At 36.1% G+C, this 20248-nt stretch overlaps 2 protein-coding genes across 4 annotated transcripts in view; both read left to right on the top strand.

Moving 5' to 3' along the window:
- The first annotated feature begins 934 nt into the window (after positions 1–934).
- fkbp4 (FKBP prolyl isomerase 4) lies at positions 935–11325 on the top strand. Its single transcript, XM_077193829.1, has 10 exons — positions 935–1316; positions 2263–2407; positions 2623–2765; positions 2853–2973; positions 5396–5552; positions 5632–5722; positions 6045–6128; positions 8180–8365; positions 9874–10113; positions 10239–11325. Exons 1-10 carry the CDS (start codon positions 1227–1229, stop codon positions 10332–10334), a joined length of 1353 nt encoding a protein of 450 aa, XP_077049944.1. The 5' UTR covers positions 935–1226; the 3' UTR covers positions 10335–11325.
- Positions 11326–14841: 3516 nt separating this feature from the next.
- b4galnt3b (beta-1,4-N-acetyl-galactosaminyl transferase 3b) overlaps positions 14842–20248 on the top strand; it is a 29099-nt gene continuing 23692 nt past the window's right edge. For 2 of the 3 annotated variants that reach the window (XM_077193827.1, XM_077193826.1), the window contains exon 1: positions 14868–15146. In XM_077193827.1, the coding sequence (XP_077049942.1) occupies positions 15014–15146 (133 nt within the window). In that variant the 5' untranslated portion in view covers positions 14868–15013. Of the gene's footprint in view, positions 15147–20248 lie in introns of all 3 variants that reach the window. The other variant, XM_077193828.1, reaches the window with a different exon arrangement.

The following is a 20248-nucleotide window of genomic DNA, read 5'->3' as shown; positions in this document are numbered from 1 at the left end:
GCTTTAGCCAATGAAAACCAGGGAAATTTTCTTAGAAGCTAGGGACCCACATCAAATTTCACTCTTTCCTAAAAACCGAAACAACAACAGATTTTGGAGATTTTCTCCCTTTCTTGAACGACTTCCGTTGATTTTCACCAACTATTATTCTTTTCTTTAAACATCAGAATTTGTAGTTTAAAGTCGTCTGTTTATTAAATATTGTTATTGTATATATTATGTTTTATTTTATTTTATGATTTATGTCAGTGTTAATTTTGTATTATGTATATACTAATCAAGTATTTATTCATATTTTGAATAATTTTTATATATTCATTTTCAGTCATTTTATGTGCTCTTTTCATTTGATTGTTTTTTGTTTTTGTTTCTATTTAGCCATCATTTATTTTTATTCCAGTTTTAATTTGAGTAATTTAAGTACTTAATTTTTTATTCTAATTTTATTTTATTTTATTCCAGATTTATTTCAATGACTTAATAGTTTTAATTTTAGTTAACAGTAACAACACTGATTTCTTGAATCCATTTGTCATTCTTTTGTTTAAAATATCTCTCTCCATGGGCAAATTCTGACACTATTAATGTGTAACCTACTTTTTGTGTTTTTGTTACATATTAATTATTGTTTTAAAGTGTGTTGTATAAATACAAAATGTTTATTTTATTTTAAATAATCTTATTATCTTTTTATTATACATGTTACACAACATTGAGTTCAGTATGCAGTGGGAAACTGTATAGTATAAGCTACATGCTTCATGTTAAAATGTACTTTATAAATCAAATATTTATTCTATTTGTTCAGTACACTTCAAGTGATTTGAATATAATCTACAATATAATCTGATCATATAAACATACAGTATACCTTTTTCGTTAATGACTGTGGTTAACATTTTAGAGATGGTGCCTAGTCAGTTCTAGAGACTCCACACCACACAAGCTCTGGAAAGTTCGCTGAGTCGCTTCAGTTTCCAGCGACGGGGCCGAACGTTATATAAACGCATCGCTCAGCCAGTTTGTGGACTCAAAAAACACATTTAACGGCCACTAACCTACAAATTCGCGCTGTAGATCACCAAGTCCATTAATAATAGCGTTAAAGCCGTTTAGTTCTGCAGACGTCGAGTCTTCAGTGATTCTTTAAAGGAAAGACCGCTGTGTGAGTAGATAGGATCTAACGTTTGGGCTGTTTAAAAGGAAATTTTCATATTAAATCAAAGATGACTGCAGAAGAGGTGGTGACTGAAGGTTGCAGCATCCCCGTCGAGGGTGAAGACATCACCCCGAAGAAAGATGGAGGTGTTTTAAAGGTAAATATTGCAGTGCACTGAGCCGCATTGACTCCATGAGGGAGGTGTGTGACTGACTGAATGCATGTAACGTTAAAGCCAATATTTCACTCTCTTTGCTCACTTTAATGCAGCTTTAGCTATTCTATGCAGGCAAATAGAATACGTATAAATGTTTAATTTATTTAAACGTTTTTAACTGGTTTCGCACACCGCCTGTTGCTAATGCGTTGCTAGATCTTTCTAGAGATTTTGTCGAGCTTAAAGGGACAGTTCAACCACAATTTTATCTTTTTTTTTTATTTATTTTTTACTATTTTGTCGTCATTCACTCAATCTCAATGTCTAACATTTAGGCCTACACATTATGACTCTTTCTTGTGTGGACCACAAAATGAGATGTAGCAAAACGTTAGCGATTGGCACCATTCACTTTCATTGCATCTAGTCCCACACAACGAAAGCGAAGGCGACTGATACATGAATAACATCTCCTTTTTAGTGTCTTAGACAAAAAATTGAGTAATTAAGTTTTGGAACGACACGAGGACGAGTAAATGATGATAAACAGGTGAATTTTCCTTTGATTTTAACAGCGTTGCAATGTTCCATTTGCGCAGATTAACCACGTGCAATATCCACTAAACAATAAAGTGTCATCGAATTTGTATTCATATACAAGTGACACATTTATGTTTGGGATAATTAAACACTTTTAATGTAATGCATTAAAAAATAAGCATCTGAATGGCCTTTAATTATAACGTGCAATATAGCACACCTTTAGAATTTGCCATGTACAAACGTTGATAAAAAATTATCTGTTGTTATTGTGGAATGCCTAATTAGCGTTAAGTATTAGGCGTGAACATCTTTCTGCCCCGTGGTCTTTGAAGATTGACAGGTCACAGGTGTAGTGCAGTGGGGTTGACGAGATTGATGATTCATCTCTTTCTCTCTTCTACAGATGGTCAAGAAGGAGGGTACAGGCTCTGAGTTGCCTATGACCGGTGATAAAGTATTTGTGCACTATGTCGGAACCCTTCTTGATGGTACACAGTTTGACTCCAGCCGGGATCGAGGGGAGAAGTTCTCCTTTGAGTTAGGCAAAGGTGGGTATTATAAGGTAAAGCAGTTAAACAGCTTGTTGATAGCTGTAGCTTTACATGGTAAAAAAACACCCGTTGTATTTGGTAAAAGTCGGAATGTAACGAAAGCAGAGACAGATGATTTCTTCCAGTGCTGCAGAAATATAGAATAGAGTAAAAAACTGTTGAGCATGCAAGTCATTTAGCCTACTTTAACCATTATTTGCTCCGTCTCACAGGTCAGGTGATCAAAGCATGGGACATCGGTGTGGCCACAATGAAGACTGGAGAGATCTGCAAATTGATTTGCAAACCCGAGTATGCCTACGGAGCTGCTGGCAGCCCACCCAAAATCCCACCCAACGCTACCCTTGTATTCCAGGTTAGGACCAGACACAGGTGAACAGAGTACTCAAGAGTATTACAAGGAGAGTTTTTGTATTGACGTTTCCATTTGTTTGTCTGGCAGGTGGAGTTGTTTGAGTTTCATGGGGAGGACATCACCGATGGAGAAGATGGTGGAATTATTCGCAGGATCATCACTAAGGGGGAGGGCTACACAAAGCCTAATGAGGGTGCATCTGTGGAAGGTAAAACATATTGTTCTTATGCTTCTATCATGCTTTTTTGTTGCTGTTTGACCATGAAAATGGCTGCAAAGTCCAATCCAAAGGGAGTTATTCTCTTTATCAGTAAGCATTTGGCTTGCTACGATAGTCGGTGTTACACGGTGTTCAGTCGCACGTGGAATTTTTTTCAGTTTAAAGCATTACCAATATTTAACGCAATTAACGCATTATCCGTTTTTTTCTGTCACCCATTGACTAGCGTTGTATAATCATGCTCTTATTAACGCAAATACTTTAAAACCATTCAAGCGCGACAAGACAAAAGAGCCCGCGCTGTCTTGCCTATGTGACATACACGACCCACAGACCCAACGCTCGTCAGTATCGAGTTCTCTTTCGGCCTTGAACGAACCATAACTTGCACTCTGCTATCTTTTAACACATCTCCGACGAACGGCTTCTTCGTGCAAAAGGAAAACTCTTCATGAAGCGCAGTGAAATGCAGCGACCTATGTGGCGTTTCCTGATGGATCGAGGTTGTTCATAACTTTAAGTGTGTGCGAGACTGCTGTGAATATGCGCTTAGACCTATTAATGTTGTGAAAATACTTAGAGGACACTGACAACGTGCTGAAAGACAGGACCGAGCAGGTAACATTTAATATGAAACAAAGTCTCAATTTTCTAATTTGGTCAGTCAAAGAAAATGAAACCATAAATGGGCCTACTGTTTTGTGGCTCTTTAATGTGTCGTGACAGATTGCCTCAGTTAAAGCTGCTCGTGAACCGATTATCTTTTCCTTGGTTAATTTATAGCATTAAATAAACATTAATGTACATCAGAAGGACTGTTGTTTTAATCGCGGAAAGACGTCAGTACACACAGTTATTCAAATTCAAATCGACGACAATCTTCTAACTCTCCTGACTACTTTGTCTAACAAATATGGCGGATTATGATTGGTCAGATCTTCTGTTAGTCAAACTCCCTGCAAATTTTTTTTTATATATATTTTTTCCTACGTAATCTACTAGTAGCAGCTGTACTGTTTAGTCGACTAGTCTTGAACATCCATAGTACTAAGGGATGTGATATTTCCGAAACAAGCTCGAAGAGGATGACCAATCATAACACACTGGTCCAGCCAACCAATCAGAGCACATTCTGCCTTTTGGAAGAAAGGGCTTCATAGAGACATAAACTTAACAGAGTGTTACTGACAGACTGGGAAGATAGGTGCTGCAGAAATGTCAAATGTGTAAAAAAAATAAATTAAAGTGTTTTTTTAATATTCAAGATAGGGCTGGGCGATTTAAAATTAAAAAAAGCTCACTAACATTTTTCATATCAGTTGAAATTGATAATTATCATGATAAATGTCAAATCTTTATTTCCTCCAATTTTACAGGCAGATTTTTGCCCCCAAGTAAAAATGTTGTAGAAGCTAGACTGTTAATAGTGGCTTTAAACTACTCTTTATCATGACAAACACATTTTTGAATTCTTTACGCTTTTCCAGTCATTTTTACTTAACAAAATAAAGATTTAAATGAAAAAAATTATTGCTAACGGCTGATATTGTTTCAAGTCATGAGACAGGTGTGTGTTGCCTAACTTTGATGACGCGTATCTTCAGCACAGTTTGCAGCGCAGGCTGCAATACTAATGTTACATGTATTGTCTCTTAGAAATGCACATTTCACAGTAGCTTGAGTTAGGATGTAGATGTAAATTTATGTAATTTACAAAAATGGTAACATCTGTAAAAATGTAAACCATTTTTCTATTGTAAATGTAGATATTCTGAGTTTTATTCAAATTAACCATTAATCTTCCATAGTAGCATACATTTAGATAATGTTAACCACAGTTAAAACCATGCATAAAGCACCTCAATACCATTGTAAAATGTAACAATGTGGTTTGTATGGTATTTGTATAAAAAAACAGTAGACTAAATACATTTACTATAAATGCTCAAACACTATAGCTTATTCACAAAAAATACTATTATATTCCATTTCTCCTCTAATACATTTAGTACATGTCCACATTAATAATATAATAATTTTCGTTCTGACTATCCCACATTTCTGCCACAATACCATGGTGCAGTTAGTATTACTACAGTAAATCCATGATGAATTAGGTCATTACAATTAGACCAAGATTTGTAGATTGAAAATCCCTCCGACTGTATCGTTGCGCAGACTGTTTCTCCTGTTTGTCAGCATTGTTTCATCTGGCTTAACTAGTTTAAATCGCCAAGAAATGTATTGTTCTCCGTTGAATTCAAGCGCTTCTCATTGGAACTCGCAGTGCTGTTTAGTGGTCACGTGATCATCTACACGACAGTCAAAGTTATCAGAAGAATGAAGCAAAACTAATTGAATCATTCTTTGTTTGTGCACCATAGTTAATTTTTCCTTTTCTTTGGTTTAGTGTGTTTGGTGGGCCGTCACGAAGAGCGTGTTTTCGACGAGCGTGAGTTGAAGTTTGAGGTGGGAGATGGAGAGAGTTTGGGTTTGCCTCCAGGCGTAGAGAAAGCCTTGCAGTCCATGGAGCAGGGAGAGGAGGCGATCTTCACCATCAAACCAAAGTAAACACACATTTCTTACACCTGTGCACAGTATCTATGAATGTTTTCATTTATTCATGAATTTATTTTTTAATTTCAGGTATGGCTATGGAACTGCTGGCAGCAACAAATTCGACATTCCAGCTAATGCTACACTGCAGTACAAAATTAAACTGAAAGCATTTGAGAAGGTCAGTGTGTCCTCCTAAATAAAAGCAGTGCAGAGCTAAATTTACACCCGCATTACTCAGTATATGTGAATGTTATGTTATGGGGGTTTATATTGTAGGGAACTTGTGGGTTTTTAATATAAAATGAACCGTATCGTGATGTAAGATTTTGGCCTTTAAATCCACCCCTAAGAACAACAGTAATGTATGATATAATTTTTTTCAAGCTTTGTAAAAATAATCATACTTTAATACTTATTACAGACTGTAAAAGATCAGTTATGCAATAATGTCTGTACAAAGTCATTGTCATGAGGTTAAGATGCTGTGTCCTGTCACACAGGCCAAAGAATCCTGGGAAATGAACTCAATTGAGAAACTGGAACAGAGCGTCATCGTCAAAGAGAAAGGAACTCAGTATTTTAAGGTAGAAGCAATGTCATGCACACCGACATAAATTTATGCGCTACATCCCATTTTAATCTAATAGTAGTGCTATGCAGTATAACTGTTCATCCAGTTTACCGGTATTTCAGTTTTGCGTATGATGTATTTTTCAAATGCCACCATACCGGTCGGTGCATAGCTAAAAGGATTGCTGAATCTATTCAATGACCACGAAGAACGCTACGTATAGTGTATTGAGAGAGGACGTCTATTGAATTCATACCCTTCATATTAATGGTTTTAAATTTATAACAAGGATAAATTAACTCTCTTTAATGGCAAATATCATGTAGAGCCCCATGATTTCTGAGATGCAAGAGAATCAAGTAACAGAATAGTCACAAATGGAACTTTCTGTATAAAGTGGAATGTCATGGAATTTGGCCAATTTTTGGATGAATAAATAAAAAATAGGGCTGTACAAAGAATCAAATTGCAATATGGACTAGTGTCTGTGAATTAGTGATGTGTGGATCGCAGTAATATCCACGGACGCTGCGGATATTCTGTGGGTTGGGCGGGTCAGGTAATAAATAATAACACTTCAAAAATTGCAGGTGGATGAGAGATAAATTAATTAATGTGTTGATTTTAATAAAGACACAAAACTCCAATTTAACGGTAAAACGCAACAAATGTGCAATACTCTTTTACTTATGATTTCAACAACAACTTAAACCAATCAAGGAAAACATACGCCTAGAGCACCTCCTAGTGGTCATTTTATAAAACACAAAGGAACCTACATGAGAGATTGCTGAATAACTTGACAGCTTTAACTAAAAATATACCCAAGCCTAAGAGAAATTATTCTGATAAGAGTGGTTTCCAACATATTGATGGAAGCAATTTCCCATAATTTCTTTTTTAATTCAGTCAAATTCATGCAAATTCAAGAGTTCACGTCAACAAAAGCAACAGAATGGGCTTCAAAACTAAAGACCACAATAGGAGAGGGTGCGGCACTGGTAATAAAATCTAGTCTCGCTATTTTTAATGAAGACAACTGTGTGTTGAGCTTCAGGATGCAACGCTGAACATTTAAGTTTAATTTGCGGAAGTTTGCACGTAAACTTGCTGAAAAGAGCTAAACTTGCTGAAAAGAGCTACTGGAAACACATGAGGCAACCAGCATGAATGGAGTTTGCACATCCAAAACCGTTATTGTGATGTGTGTGTGGAATGTTTAACGGGACTTTATGTGATTTTACTTGATATCTCTGAAATGTATCGTTAACGTCATTCTCAAAGCTAAGCACAACAAATAACAGAACAAGCTGTAAGCTGTCAGTCAGTAACTTATGTGTGCGCATGATGCACAGCGCTCGTGCTTTCAGACCTACGCACTTTCATTGACTTGCGTAATTTAAATCTCACACTTAAATTATATTTATAGTTCATAACTTTTTAGGCTATTAAGCTGGTATAATAGTTGGTTTAGGCTATTAAAAAATGTACTTTTTCGCTGAAGAAGAACTTTTGCTTTTAATAAATGTTATTAAAAGGAGGCCTACTTCAGTGTAAAATGCTACCATGTCATCGTGCTTAACCCTGAGAATTTGAATAGTGTGACGATCGGGTACTTCAAATAAACTTGCCAAAACATAAAGGAATTATTACATTTTTATTTGATTAATGATTACATTTTAAAAGAGTAACTAATTTGATTACCACAATTTTTGGAAGTAAATTAGTATTTGACATGACAATATTTTCATATTCTTTGTACTCCTGACAGCAAAATAAGCCACTATAAACATATATATAAAGGTCCAGTACCTATATACATATATAGGTACATATATATAAAAGTACCATGATGTATCATTAAAACCACCAAAATCTTAAAAGATACTAATACAGATTTTTGGCCATACCACCCAGCTCTATCTAATAGTATATTATTATTATTATTATCTATTATTGTACAAGATCATCACAGTAATGACTGTCTATCATTGTTTGTCATGAGGTTGCCCTCATTGAATGTTTTTTTTTTGTTTCATTAATTGGAGTGTTTCGTGTTTACAGGAGGGGAAATACAAGCAGGCAGCTGTGCAGTACAAACGCATTGTGTCCTGGTTAGAGCACGAGTCCAGTATGGAGCCGGAGGAAGAAGAGAAAGCCAAAGCGCTGCGATTGGCTGCTCACCTCAACCTAGCTATGTGCTACCTAAAGCTGCAGGAAGCAAGCCCTGCCCTCGAGAGCTGTGACAAGGTAGGAAATTAATGCTTAAACATGGTTTAAGGAAGTCATATTCAAGTGCTGTCAAAGTTAATACATCATTTAGTAAACACTTTTATCCATTGCATTAATGCATTTATCAATTCATGCATTCCCAGGGATCAAACACATTCCTTAATGTTGCTAGTGCTCTATTGTTTGAGCTACAAGAATGCTTACTTGTGAGACGACTTTAAACGTTAATAATGGCTCTAAATATCTAATGCCTTGAAATAAAATGGTTAATGTGCAAAATAGATTAACGTAACTGTTCTTTATAAGTACCATACTTGCTCAGTGGTACCCAGTCAACCGTTTTTATATATATATATATATATATATATATATATATATATATACATACATTTTATATATATATATATATATATAATATACAAAATAGATTCTGCTGTCACTTATTACCTTCTCAATTCTACATATTTTAAATAAAACATTTTATTAATGATTTATTATTAATTGAAATGGGCCTTATTGGCTGCGTTTACACTGGCACACATTTTTTTTGTTTTTTATACTCCCATCTGATGCAGATCGTAATTTGTTGCACACATGTAAACAAAAATCTCCATGAGATCCGTTTTTTTTCCGCATCTGATCTGAAGCACTTCTAAATGTGGTTTTAAATCGGGTACATATCCGATTTCTGGACATGTCTGAACTCGCATATCCGATTCCCCCAGGAATTCCAAGCCACCACAAGGTGATGACGAAACTTTGCCCACAAAGATAGTTGAAGCAGACGTGCCTGTATGCACTCTGCACACACTTAAACTCACAGCTTTTTTTTTTTTTAGTGGGGTGGAAACTTTATAGCTAAGAAATTGCGCACACACGGAAACATTGAGGAGAATGGAAAATGGTTTTCAAATTTTATAAATAAAACAGCTTTGCTACTGAAAGCTACACTATTTCACAGCAATGAGGTGATAACTTCACTGTTTTGTACATGAAGCTTCACTAAACGCAAACTGTATTTCTCTTTCTCTCTCTCTCTCTCATGCGCTCGCTCATTAATTCATATAAATCTTACCACTCTAATTTATTTCACTTCAGAATTCTAGATCTAATGAGCTATAGATAAAATAGCTAACAAATATTACCGTGATTTTCCAGTCTATATCTTGTTTAGTCTAATTTTGCGCTGCACACGTCTATGACAACTTTAAACTTGTCCATGCTGGCAAATGGCCATCTAACGTGAATTGTATAAATTATTTTAGCACGGCCATTAAAAACCAGAGCGTCAACTATGTTACATAGTAAAGCGATCACCGAAAGAATGGGCAGAAAAGATTCGATCTGTGCATTAAGACTTTCAGTGTAAACGCAGCCATTGGGATTTTGACTTTAAAAGTCCTAATTTGTTTATTTGGTGGCTAAATAAGGCTGTTTAGGAAAGGTTTCTTGCTTGACCTTCATTGCACCCTTCCAAACTGTTCTCATCTTTCCCGTTTCTGTATTTTTTTTTTTTGTGTGTGAAGGCACTGGAGCTGGACACAAATAATGAGAAGGCTTTGTTTCGGCGAGGAGAGGCACTGGTTGTCATGAAGGAGTTTGACAGGGCGAGAGCAGATTTCCAGCGTGTCACTCAGTTGTATCCAGCCAATAAGGCAGCGAAGAGCCAGATCGTGCTCTGCCAGAAACACATCAAAGCGCAACACGAGAAGGACAAACGCCTCTATGCCAACATGTTCCAGAAGTTTGCAGAGAGAGACGCTAAAGTAAGTGTCAACGGTTACTAGCTCTTAGTCACTGCACAAAAGATATACCCACCAAATAGCTGTTGTCTTCTATCTAATATTGTTTTTGTGTGTGTGTTTTTTTTTTTTGGTTCCTGTTTTTTCAGAAGGAGGCGGATCAAGAAAAGGAGCAGGAAAAGAAACAGAATGGTGGTGCAATGGAAATTGAAGAAAACGGAGCCCTGGAACAAACCGCAGCATAATGGCATGCGTTTCTATGAATTACTGTGTTTTGTTTTTTAAGAGTTTTTATATATATATATATATATATATATATATATATACCTTCTATAATTTCTGTTCCCCTGAAGTGTGTTTGTGCAAGTGAGGATGCGTGCGTGCTTTAGTTTCTTATCTAATGTAGCGAGAAGTTTGCTTTTGTACTGTGGCCAGAGCCTTATGGCCAGGGTGTGTATGAATGCTTGTGTGTGCATTACTGTAAGGCAGCTAGTCGGCCTGGCCATGTTCTCTGCTGCGTCTCTCTTTACACTTGGAGAGCGTGCAAATAAACCGATTCTCAGCCGGTAGCTTGTACTGCAACCTCTCGTGTCGGCTGCAAAACTGATGCTGATCCTTAGAAACCCTTTGAGTCGCACTGCTGTACAATAAAGCGCTTTTCTGCCCCGTCACTAAACTTTACGTGCATGGAGGTGATCACCAGGGCAAAATGACTTTTTTTTCTTTGATTTGTAAGCTTTTGAATGTTTTTTTTTGGTTTTTTTTTGTTCCACTGTTAAATTCTCCACGTTTAATGTGTACAACTCATCACAACTGGAAACCTTTCGAGAAACCACGCACATTTCCTGTGAAGAGCCCTCTTGTCTACTTCACTCTGTGTGTAGTCTTTTCTGCGACATTGTTCTTGCGGAGAACATCATCAATATAGGGCTGAGATGTTTGTCATTTCACTAAGTGAGAACATGAACTTAGACCTGCAGTCTTACACTGTCTCTTTTTATCTTCTTGTGGACAATATTACCTATGATTTCTCCATAATTGTACTTGCACATTGTATATGTGATGGTGGATTGTCATGGCAGAAGATGCTCGCTTTACCCTGCAGCGCTGTGTGACGGAGCTCCACCAGGACAGGATTACTCTAGTGTTGTGTGTTAGAGACACATACAGACAGTTCTGTTCCCATGTCCTTGATTCTCTGATGTTGACTAGAACAATAAAACAAACTCAAAATCATCCTGCTGTATTGTCTGGATTGTAGCATTTGGTACAATGTGAAAGTACAAAATGGGTCAGTATCTCTATAAAGATACACTGCCTGGCCAAAAAAAAGGTCACTGTTTGGATATAAATTGGCAAATGCTGAAGTGTCTATGATTAGATCATTATTGGTGTGATTATTATGTTTCTAGCATGTTGTTTGGCAACAGTTCTTCTAACCCTAATTGATGGAGTGTGTAGCTTTTTATTTCTTAAACAACCATGTAGCGAGACAGTGGATGACAATGTCAAGATTCATCAGGCTCAAATTGTGAAAGAATGGTTGGGAGCGAACAGGAAGAATCATTTTCAGACCTTAAAGGGTTAGTTCACGTAAAAATAAAAATTGTCATTAATGCCTCACTCTCATGTCAATCCAAACCCGTAAGACGTTTGTTCATCTTTGGAACACAAATAAAGATTTTTTTTATTAATTTGTTTTGGCTGGGCAGTGTATATTATAAGCCAGGGAAATTGCGTCCATGGACATTTTTTTATAATGAATATAATTTTTCTAAATGCATAAACTTTATTAGGCTGTAATACATATTACCATTCTTAGTTTTTGCAAATAAAAAATCTTGTGGGACCTTCAAATATCGTCCCAAAAGTTGAATATTGTCCCAAAAGTTATTGTCCCACTCACCCCCCCCCCCCCCCCCCCCCCTTCTGTGAATGCATTAATTAAATCCACTTTAAGTTTTCAAAGTGCATCTGAATGAAACTTTTATGTTCACGCTGCCATCTTCTGGTGCTATGCAAGACTTACACCTGCAAGACACCTGATGTCTCATAGTTTCTTCATAGACTCTTCTTAACCCATAGCTGACTTTTCATTTACAAGTGTATCCGTACAATTAAGATACATATAACACTTGTTTTGTTGATGAAATTTTTTTTTTTTTTTTATCATTTTGATTGTGCGGGGCAGTGACCACTTATTGACCACAGGCCAACGACTAAATGACACCACAAATACCTGAAATCCACACTGTGGCTTTCAGCCAACAGCGCCCACAAGGAAATAGATAATTTTACAGTTCTAAATAATGATCTCAAATGATGAAAGAGGATAGAATATACAGTTTGTACAGTAGCCTATAAAAATCATTGTCTATGGAAAGTCCCCATAAAACATGAAAAGCAACGTAGCCTATGTGTGTGTGTGTGTGTGTGTGTGCGCGCGCGACTCAAGGGGATTTTCACAAAAAAAGTCTCTATTAATAAAAACATCTGATAAATGACAGATTATTTAGCCTACTTTCTTAATAAAAATCAACGTGATAAACATCGCATGTAGGCCTATATGATGACAAATAGATATGCAAATGATAAAACGTTTGAAACCATATAAAGTACACTGGTGTTCATACCCCTTTTTATATAAAGTAAATAGGAAAAGGGTTACTGGTAGTTAATCAATTAGAGCATGAACTAAATTGAGAAATATAAGGTAATAGTTTATATTAAAAAAAATATAGCAAACAATGCTTGCATTTAGGGTTAAATAAAATGTCACTTGAGACCTTCCCTCCCTGCCTGTGGTGTGTAACTTGGTAACGCATTGGTCATTAGAGACAGTGAAGTCCGCAGGCAGATGTGTTTGTTTGTCAGTGCTAAGCACATCTATGCTTTTAAGTTTTCAGGTTCAAATTGATGGCTTATGCAAAGATCTGCCAGAAACAACATTATATAAAGCTGCATGCAAAACAACCCACAGCAGGTCATACAGGTTTTTCCAGACCAGCCGCACTGCACACATCCAAACATATTCATTTGTCTTCGTTGAAGGACTTTTAGGAGACAATCCCAGTTTCTTGAAAATTGGCATTTGAAAACAAAAAATGATTTTCTACGAACTACAAGTAACTGCCAACATGTCAACTACTCATGAATTTGCAACTGCATGTCAACTAACTCTCATTAGAGTATTAGTAGACTGTTTGGGTTAGGGTTAGAAAAATAAGTTGTAATCTATTAATAGTTTATGACTGGTAGGTTTAGTTGCAAAGTTACTTGTACACTGGAAAAAATATTTTCATGATTTATCACAATTTTTTTTCTTTTGTCTAATCAACTTAGGTAATTAATGTGGTTCAGATAACATAGCCTAATATTTTGAGTTTCTGTTGATTAAGCCATCTCGTTCATTGTATTAACTCAAATGTTTTATTCCACTGAGCTCAATATTTTAAGGCAACCAGGTATCTTACTTTTTTTAAGTTAAACCAACAATATTTTTTATAGTGTAGTTAGTAGAATGTCTAAAGTGGACCATCAAAATAAAGTGTTATAAAAAACAAACAAGCCTTTATCCCTTCTGCCTTTATTATTTAAATTATTTTCAACAAAACAATTTAGCATTTTATGTCATGCAAATTATATTTCTGCATCACAGTAATCATACAATTTATATATATATATATATATATATATATATATATATATATATATATATATATAAATATATATAGGCCATATATGTGTATGTATGTCTGTCTGTCTGTCTGTCAGTCCGTCCTTCCATCTATCTGTCTATATCTACCGGTATACTGTATACAGTGCCGGTCAGAATTATTTGCCCCCTTGGTGAATATGATCAAAGATGGCTGTAAAAAATTAATATGCATTGTTTATCCTTTTGATATTTAATTTAAAAAAAAGCAAAAATCTAACCTTTCATTGAAGTGAAAGAATTGAAAGTGGGAGGAAAATCACATTATGAAATAAATGTTTTTCTCCAAAACACGTTGGGAACAATTATTTGCCCCCTTTTGTTAAATACTTTTTGCAACCTCCTTTTTCCATGATAACAGCTCTGAGTTTTCTCCTAAAATGCCTGATGAGTTTGGAGAACAACTGACAAGAGATCAGAGACCATTCCTCCATACAGAATCTCTCCTGATCCTGTAGATTCCCAGATCCATGTTGGCGCTTCTTCTCTTCAGTTCACCGCACTCATTTTCTATAGGGTTAAGGTCAGGGACTCGGCTGGCCATTGTAGATGCTTGGTTTTGTGCTCAGTGACCCATTTTTGTTTTGATTTTGATGTTTGTTGTTGGATCACTGTCCTATTGGAAGATCCAAACATGGCCCATTTTGCTAAAAATGTTTTAAAATATACACCAAAAGGATTAACAATGCAGATGTACAGACTTAATACTTTAGGCCTACATTTAACAAGGAATGAAAAATGCAAATTATAACAAATAAACAAAGACACAAATGGAAAATCACATAAGCAAATAAATAGATAAGAATAAAGAGAAATATAATAATACAATAAAATATTATATCTCGTCAAAATATATCCTTTAACAAAATTAATTAAGAATGCCGCATAGGTTTATCTGTCTTAAGAGCTTTGGAGCGCTTTAAAAAGGAAATAGCTTGGATATATTGCTCGATATATATCCTAGTTGAATATCCCCTCGTTGTACCTGTTGAGAAGATCAGCGACGTCACGAAGAGGGCGTGGTCTCCTCAACCTGTGCATGCACTGATGTTTGAGAGACGCTGAATCACACACAGAGAAGGAAATGTAGACGAGTGTGACGAGAGATTGAGTTTTTACACCGGGGTTGGAAACCGGAAAGCGTGTATCGATGATCCTTCCAGAGGTTTTTAACTTCTGTGATCCACACGGAGCCTGAAGGACGTAAAGATGATGCTCAACTTTCTCCCGGTGCGGAAATTCAAACGCAACGGCAGATATATTGTGTTTGGGACGGTGCTGATGTTTGCGTTACTGGCGGCTTATCTGGAGTTCATGGCCACGAGCGAGTGGAGCCGCACTGGTGAGTGACAGAGATCTGATACCCTGTCCACTCATTACTCTACGCATTCATGATGGCAATCCTCAAATATTATTAAAGTCAAAATGTTTACAATAAGGACCAATTCATTAACCCTACTTAATAGATTAGGTATCGTGAAGGGACAATAAACAAAATTTTTACAGCATTTATTCATCTAGATCAGGGATTCCCAACTTTCATAACTTTTTGTTGTTGTTGTTGTAGAACACATTTTACCTAAATAAAATAGCGCATGATGTCGGTTAATGGTCACATGACATGCAGGTAAACAAATCAAATATTTTATCTTTTTAACATGTTTTATTTAGAATATTTTTAATTTAATTTAGCATTTTATGGTTTAATTCATCATTAGCTGATTATTATAATTAAGGTTAAATTGGTTTATAAAGCTTTAGGTCAGTATCATTTCACTCTTCATATCATGTATATCCAACTACATATAATACATTGTTCAAGTTGTATTAACATTAGTTCATTTATTATCATCAACACAAGTTAATCACATATAATGATAATAATAAATTAGCTAATGTTAATAAATATAGCCTAGATATCACTCAATAAGGTCATTTTGGCCAATTTCAATTAGGATTCCAGTTTCCAGCTGTATCTGTTTTCTTAGTAAATTTTGACCAACTTGTAATTGCATTCCTTTCTACATACATTTTCAAATTGCAATTTACCCATAATATTCCACAGTTATAATGTTTACTTGCACATTCCAGTGTTTTGGAAATTCTCTTCTGTTGTATCAGGAGTTTGAGCTGGAGATAAAGTTTGGAGTTTGTTAGCTTAGTGAGTATGTTCTTTGTCGTGGTTCCATTATTCTTAAACACATACAATTCAAAACAACATGCAAACAGTACAGCACAATATAACGCAATGGCAGAATACATTGTGTTAATAAGATCAAGGATATGTTTTAATGTGCATGGAAACACGAGAACATCAGGCTGCTTATTTCTAGTTTCTAGTTAGTTTTTTTTTTTTACACACCAGCTTAAAAACAGGGTGTTTCTTCCCAATTCCCATAGTGACTCACTGTGCTTTCCTTCTGACTAAGGCACCTTGAAACTTATAGCAATTTTAACCATGTTTTCTTATTGGTCCTATATTGCAAAATCCGTACAAAGAGACACTTATGTGATTGAGGAAACCTGAGAGATGTCAGGTGAGCTCTGACCTGCAGAAGGGGTTTGTCATCTTGTCAGGCCAGAGGAGCAACACCAATGTCACACCACCTGGACATCAGCCTGCTAATGTGCATCTAAAATTACATTTGAATAGTTAACTCACACCGACCTGCACAAAATCAGATTATAAACAACAGCTGTCCAGTTGAGATTTGCTTGCACCCTTGAATGCGATCCGAATTCCTTGTTCCTCCTTTATTTCCAAAAGAAATCCCGAGGTGAATGATTGATCTGCACATGGCATTATGATGCGTTCGAGTCCTCCTCGGGAGTTCGTATTTACAAGTTGGGAAGTTGTTTACCATGTCAGGTGCTTTCAAGTCACTTTCGCCTGAGCATAATGGTGGTGTACCTACTTTTAAGGGTTAGTTCGCCCAAAAATGAAATTTCTGTCATTATTTCAGAGTCAGAAAGCTCTCCGATTTCATCAAAAAATAACTTAATTTGTGTTCTGAAGAGAAATGTTTGAGTGAACCGACACGTTAATTAACTATACAAAAACACAGCAAGGTTTTTAAACTATTTCTAGAAAATGAAGAACAAAGAATGTGCATCAAGTATATTTTGCTTTATGTTTTCAACTAATTTATGAAGCCACTGTAAACTTTGTTACATATTATATTCTTAAAATGCTATTATATTTAGTGCAGGCAATTAACTTATTTTGCACGATATACCGGTAATAGAAACGTATCACGATACCCTGCTCTTAAAAACAGTGCGATTCCTCATTTTACTAGTCCCGGTACTTTAAGAATGGCAGCAGGGTAGTGTGTGTGCAGTGCTTTGCTTACAATCCCCGCAGGCACACTGGCATAATTTTGGTTTCGTGACAACATGGCATTGATGCGCACTTTTGAGTCCATTGCACATGCATGCCATTCCTCTGTGAACCTGCATATATTTTGCATGCTTGTTGGACTTCACACTGTAAATAAACTCTGAAAATAAACGCCATATTTTTGTTAAAAGTGCAAGAATAATAATGAGGCTAATAATAAATGACAATAATTAAGGAGTGTTGCTTAGTTAATGATTGGTGGTCGGTGGCTAAACAACTCTGTGTAATTTGTTTTGAATTGTTTTGTACCGCAATGCAATTATGAGTTATCACTGCAGAATGTCACTGATTGTTAACAATGTTTTTTTTTTTTCAATAGATGATATCCAGAGAGTTAATGACTGCAGATGAGATATAAAATTGCTGAAATAAAATTAAAACATTTTACACAATATTTACTCTAAATTGAAACAAAATTTGTTTATTATCGATTGTCAAAACTGTACATAGATTTTTGGTATTGAAGCTAACACAATCAGTCACGCAGATATGGCTTTTGGCTGAAAATGACCAAATATAGTTACCAAATATTCACCCAAAAATGGAAATTCTGTCATCGTTTAGACACTATCATGTCACTCCCATCCTGAATGAATTTCTTTCTACTGCAGAACACAAAAGAAGACATTTTCAATATATAATATTATATTGAATATATCAGCGTGATCCAAACAACACTAGATCTCATTGATTTCCTTTGTATAGACAAGAATTAATAAATATAATAAACAAATCCTCTATAAATAAAGTCTTACAAGTTTTGAATAACATGAGTAAATAAATCATGACAGCATTTTTATTTTTTGGTGAACTATCCCTGTAAAATCAGTGCTAATTCGCTCAATATTACATATTATGTTGCTTAACCCAGAATTACAGTTGTAATCGAAATTATTCAACCCCCATTGCAAATCAGGTTTATTGGCAAAATTTAAAGACTTTCAGCTGTTTGCAATGAATAAATCAAACAAAAGTAATTGAAATAGCTCAACAAAACAAAAGTGGTTTCCCCAAATTTAACTAAAAATGCAATGAACAAATCAATCAAAAGTAATTGAATTAGCTCAACAAAACAAAAGTGGTTTCCCCAAATTTTAACTAAAAATGCAACTTTTAATGACTTCCGCAGTCTCAAAATTATTCAACCCCCTGAATAGAATCCCTCACAACAGCACAAATCTGCAAAATAGTTGTTGTCTCAAGCACATCTGATCCCAAGGGCTTCATTAGTTGCACCTGGTGTGGTTGAGGAAGAACCCATGAAATATCTGAACTGGTTAGGATTGTTGAGTGTCGCGTGTCATGTTAGAAATATGTCAAAAGTCAAAAGAATGGTCCAAATAGTCAAGAGCCAAACAAGGAATTGGACACAAAAAGATAGTGAAGGCACTAAATGTTTCTAGAGACACCGTTGGAAGCATAGTTCGCAAATTCAAAGTTAATGTTCAATGGCTGCAACCAGATTTCTGAGAAGGCAGGTTCAGAAACCCTAGATTGACTGCAAAAGACGTGCAGCAAGACTTGATGGCAACAGGCACTGAGCTTTCAGCTTGCACAGTAAGGCTCATACTAAACTCATGCCAGAACTCCAAGATGTACACCACTGACCCAAAAGCACAAGAAAAGTCTTCTCCAATTTGCTCAATCATATAAATAAGGCACAGAAGTTTTGGGATTCTGTTCTGTGGAGCGGTAAAACAAAACTGGAACTTTTTGGCCCTATGGATCAGCGGTATGTCTTGAGGAAGAAGAATGAAGCATATGCTGAAAAGAACACTCTGCCACAGTTAGGCATGGTGGTGCTCGGTGATGCTCTTGGGCTGCTTTGCATCCTCTGGCACTGGAAACCTGAAGTGTGTGTAAGGCAAGATGGATTCATTTAAGTATCTTGAAATCCTAGGAGAAAACATCATGCCATCAGTGAGGAAGCTGAAGCTTGGGCGTCACTGGACCTTCCAACAGGACTATGATCCCAAGCATACCACAAATTCCACCAAGACTTGGCTGCAGAAGAAGTCCTGGAAGATTCTACAATGGTCATCACAGTCACCTGACTTGAACCCCATAGAATATCTCTGGTGGGATTTAAAGGCGGGTGCAGCCCACAAACCCAAAAATATTTCTGAACTGGAGGCCAGCACTGCTCATGATAGACCTGAGGAATCTTAAACTAAGATTCCTCAGAAACGCTGCCAGAAGCTGGTGGTTGGTTATACATCTTGTTTGCAGCAGGTTATGACAACAAAAGGGTGTTCTACTAAGTAGTAGTAGATTCCTAGTAGGGAATGCTGCTAACGCGGCCAGGCATATAAGTGACTGTGTCAATGAACAATTAAGGAGGACTCCAGCGGCTTCAATTTTTATCCTTGGAGACTTCAACCAGTGTAGATAGGAGCTTATGCTCGTGGGGTACGAACATTATATTAAGTGCTTCACTAGAGGTAACAAGATTTTGGACAAATGTTACGGAAATGTTAAAGACGCATATGTTGCTAAGGTCAAACCGCCTCTATCTAATTGTGATCACAACACTGTCCTTTTGATCCCAACTTATAAAACTCTTTTAAAAAGAACTAAGCCTCACACAAAGACAATCTCGGTTTGGTCGGAGGACAGTATATAGACCTTAAAAGGCTGTTTTGAATCCACGGACTGGGATCTTTTTCATGAGATGGACATTGAAACTGCCGCAGAGTCCATAACAGACTATATAAATTTTTGTGTGGACTCAATAGTGGAGAAGAAAACTGTAACGGTATTTCCAAATAACAAAAGTTTTATAACAAAAGAAGTCAAGGAATGTTTGAATAGGAAGAAGTTGGCATTTATAAATCATGATCAAATTAAATTAAAAATAGTCCAAAAGGAACTGAATATATTACTGAAAAGGGCGAGGACAAAATATAGAGATACAATAGGAGATAACTTTGCTACAGGGAATTCAAAAAAACTGTGGGATGCAATGAAAGTTGTAACAAATATGACACCATCTCTCAAAAACACGGCAATTTTAACCTTATTAAATAGTAAAGGTAATGTTTCAC

This window comes from Siphateles boraxobius, unplaced genomic scaffold (assembly GCF_051911475.1).
Source record: "Siphateles boraxobius isolate OS27281-9 unplaced genomic scaffold, OSU_SipBor_1 31, whole genome shotgun sequence".
NCBI classification, from domain to species: Eukaryota; Metazoa; Chordata; class Actinopteri; order Cypriniformes; family Leuciscidae; genus Siphateles; species Siphateles boraxobius.
Note: the sequence above shows the minus strand (reverse complement) of the source record. Positions and strands in the feature narration are given on the sequence as shown.

Coding starts and splice junctions, on each gene's coding strand:
- fkbp4 (XM_077193829.1), top strand. CDS start 1,227: ATGACTGCAGAAGAGGTGGTGACTGAAGGTTGCAGCATCCCCGTCGAG. Junction 1,317..2,262: donor AAGATGGAGGTGTTTTAAAG/GTAAATATTGCA, acceptor TCTCTTCTACAG/ATGGTCAAGAAGGAGGGTAC. Junction 5,723..6,044: donor AACTGAAAGCATTTGAGAAG/GTCAGTGTGTCC, acceptor CCTGTCACACAG/GCCAAAGAATCCTGGGAAAT.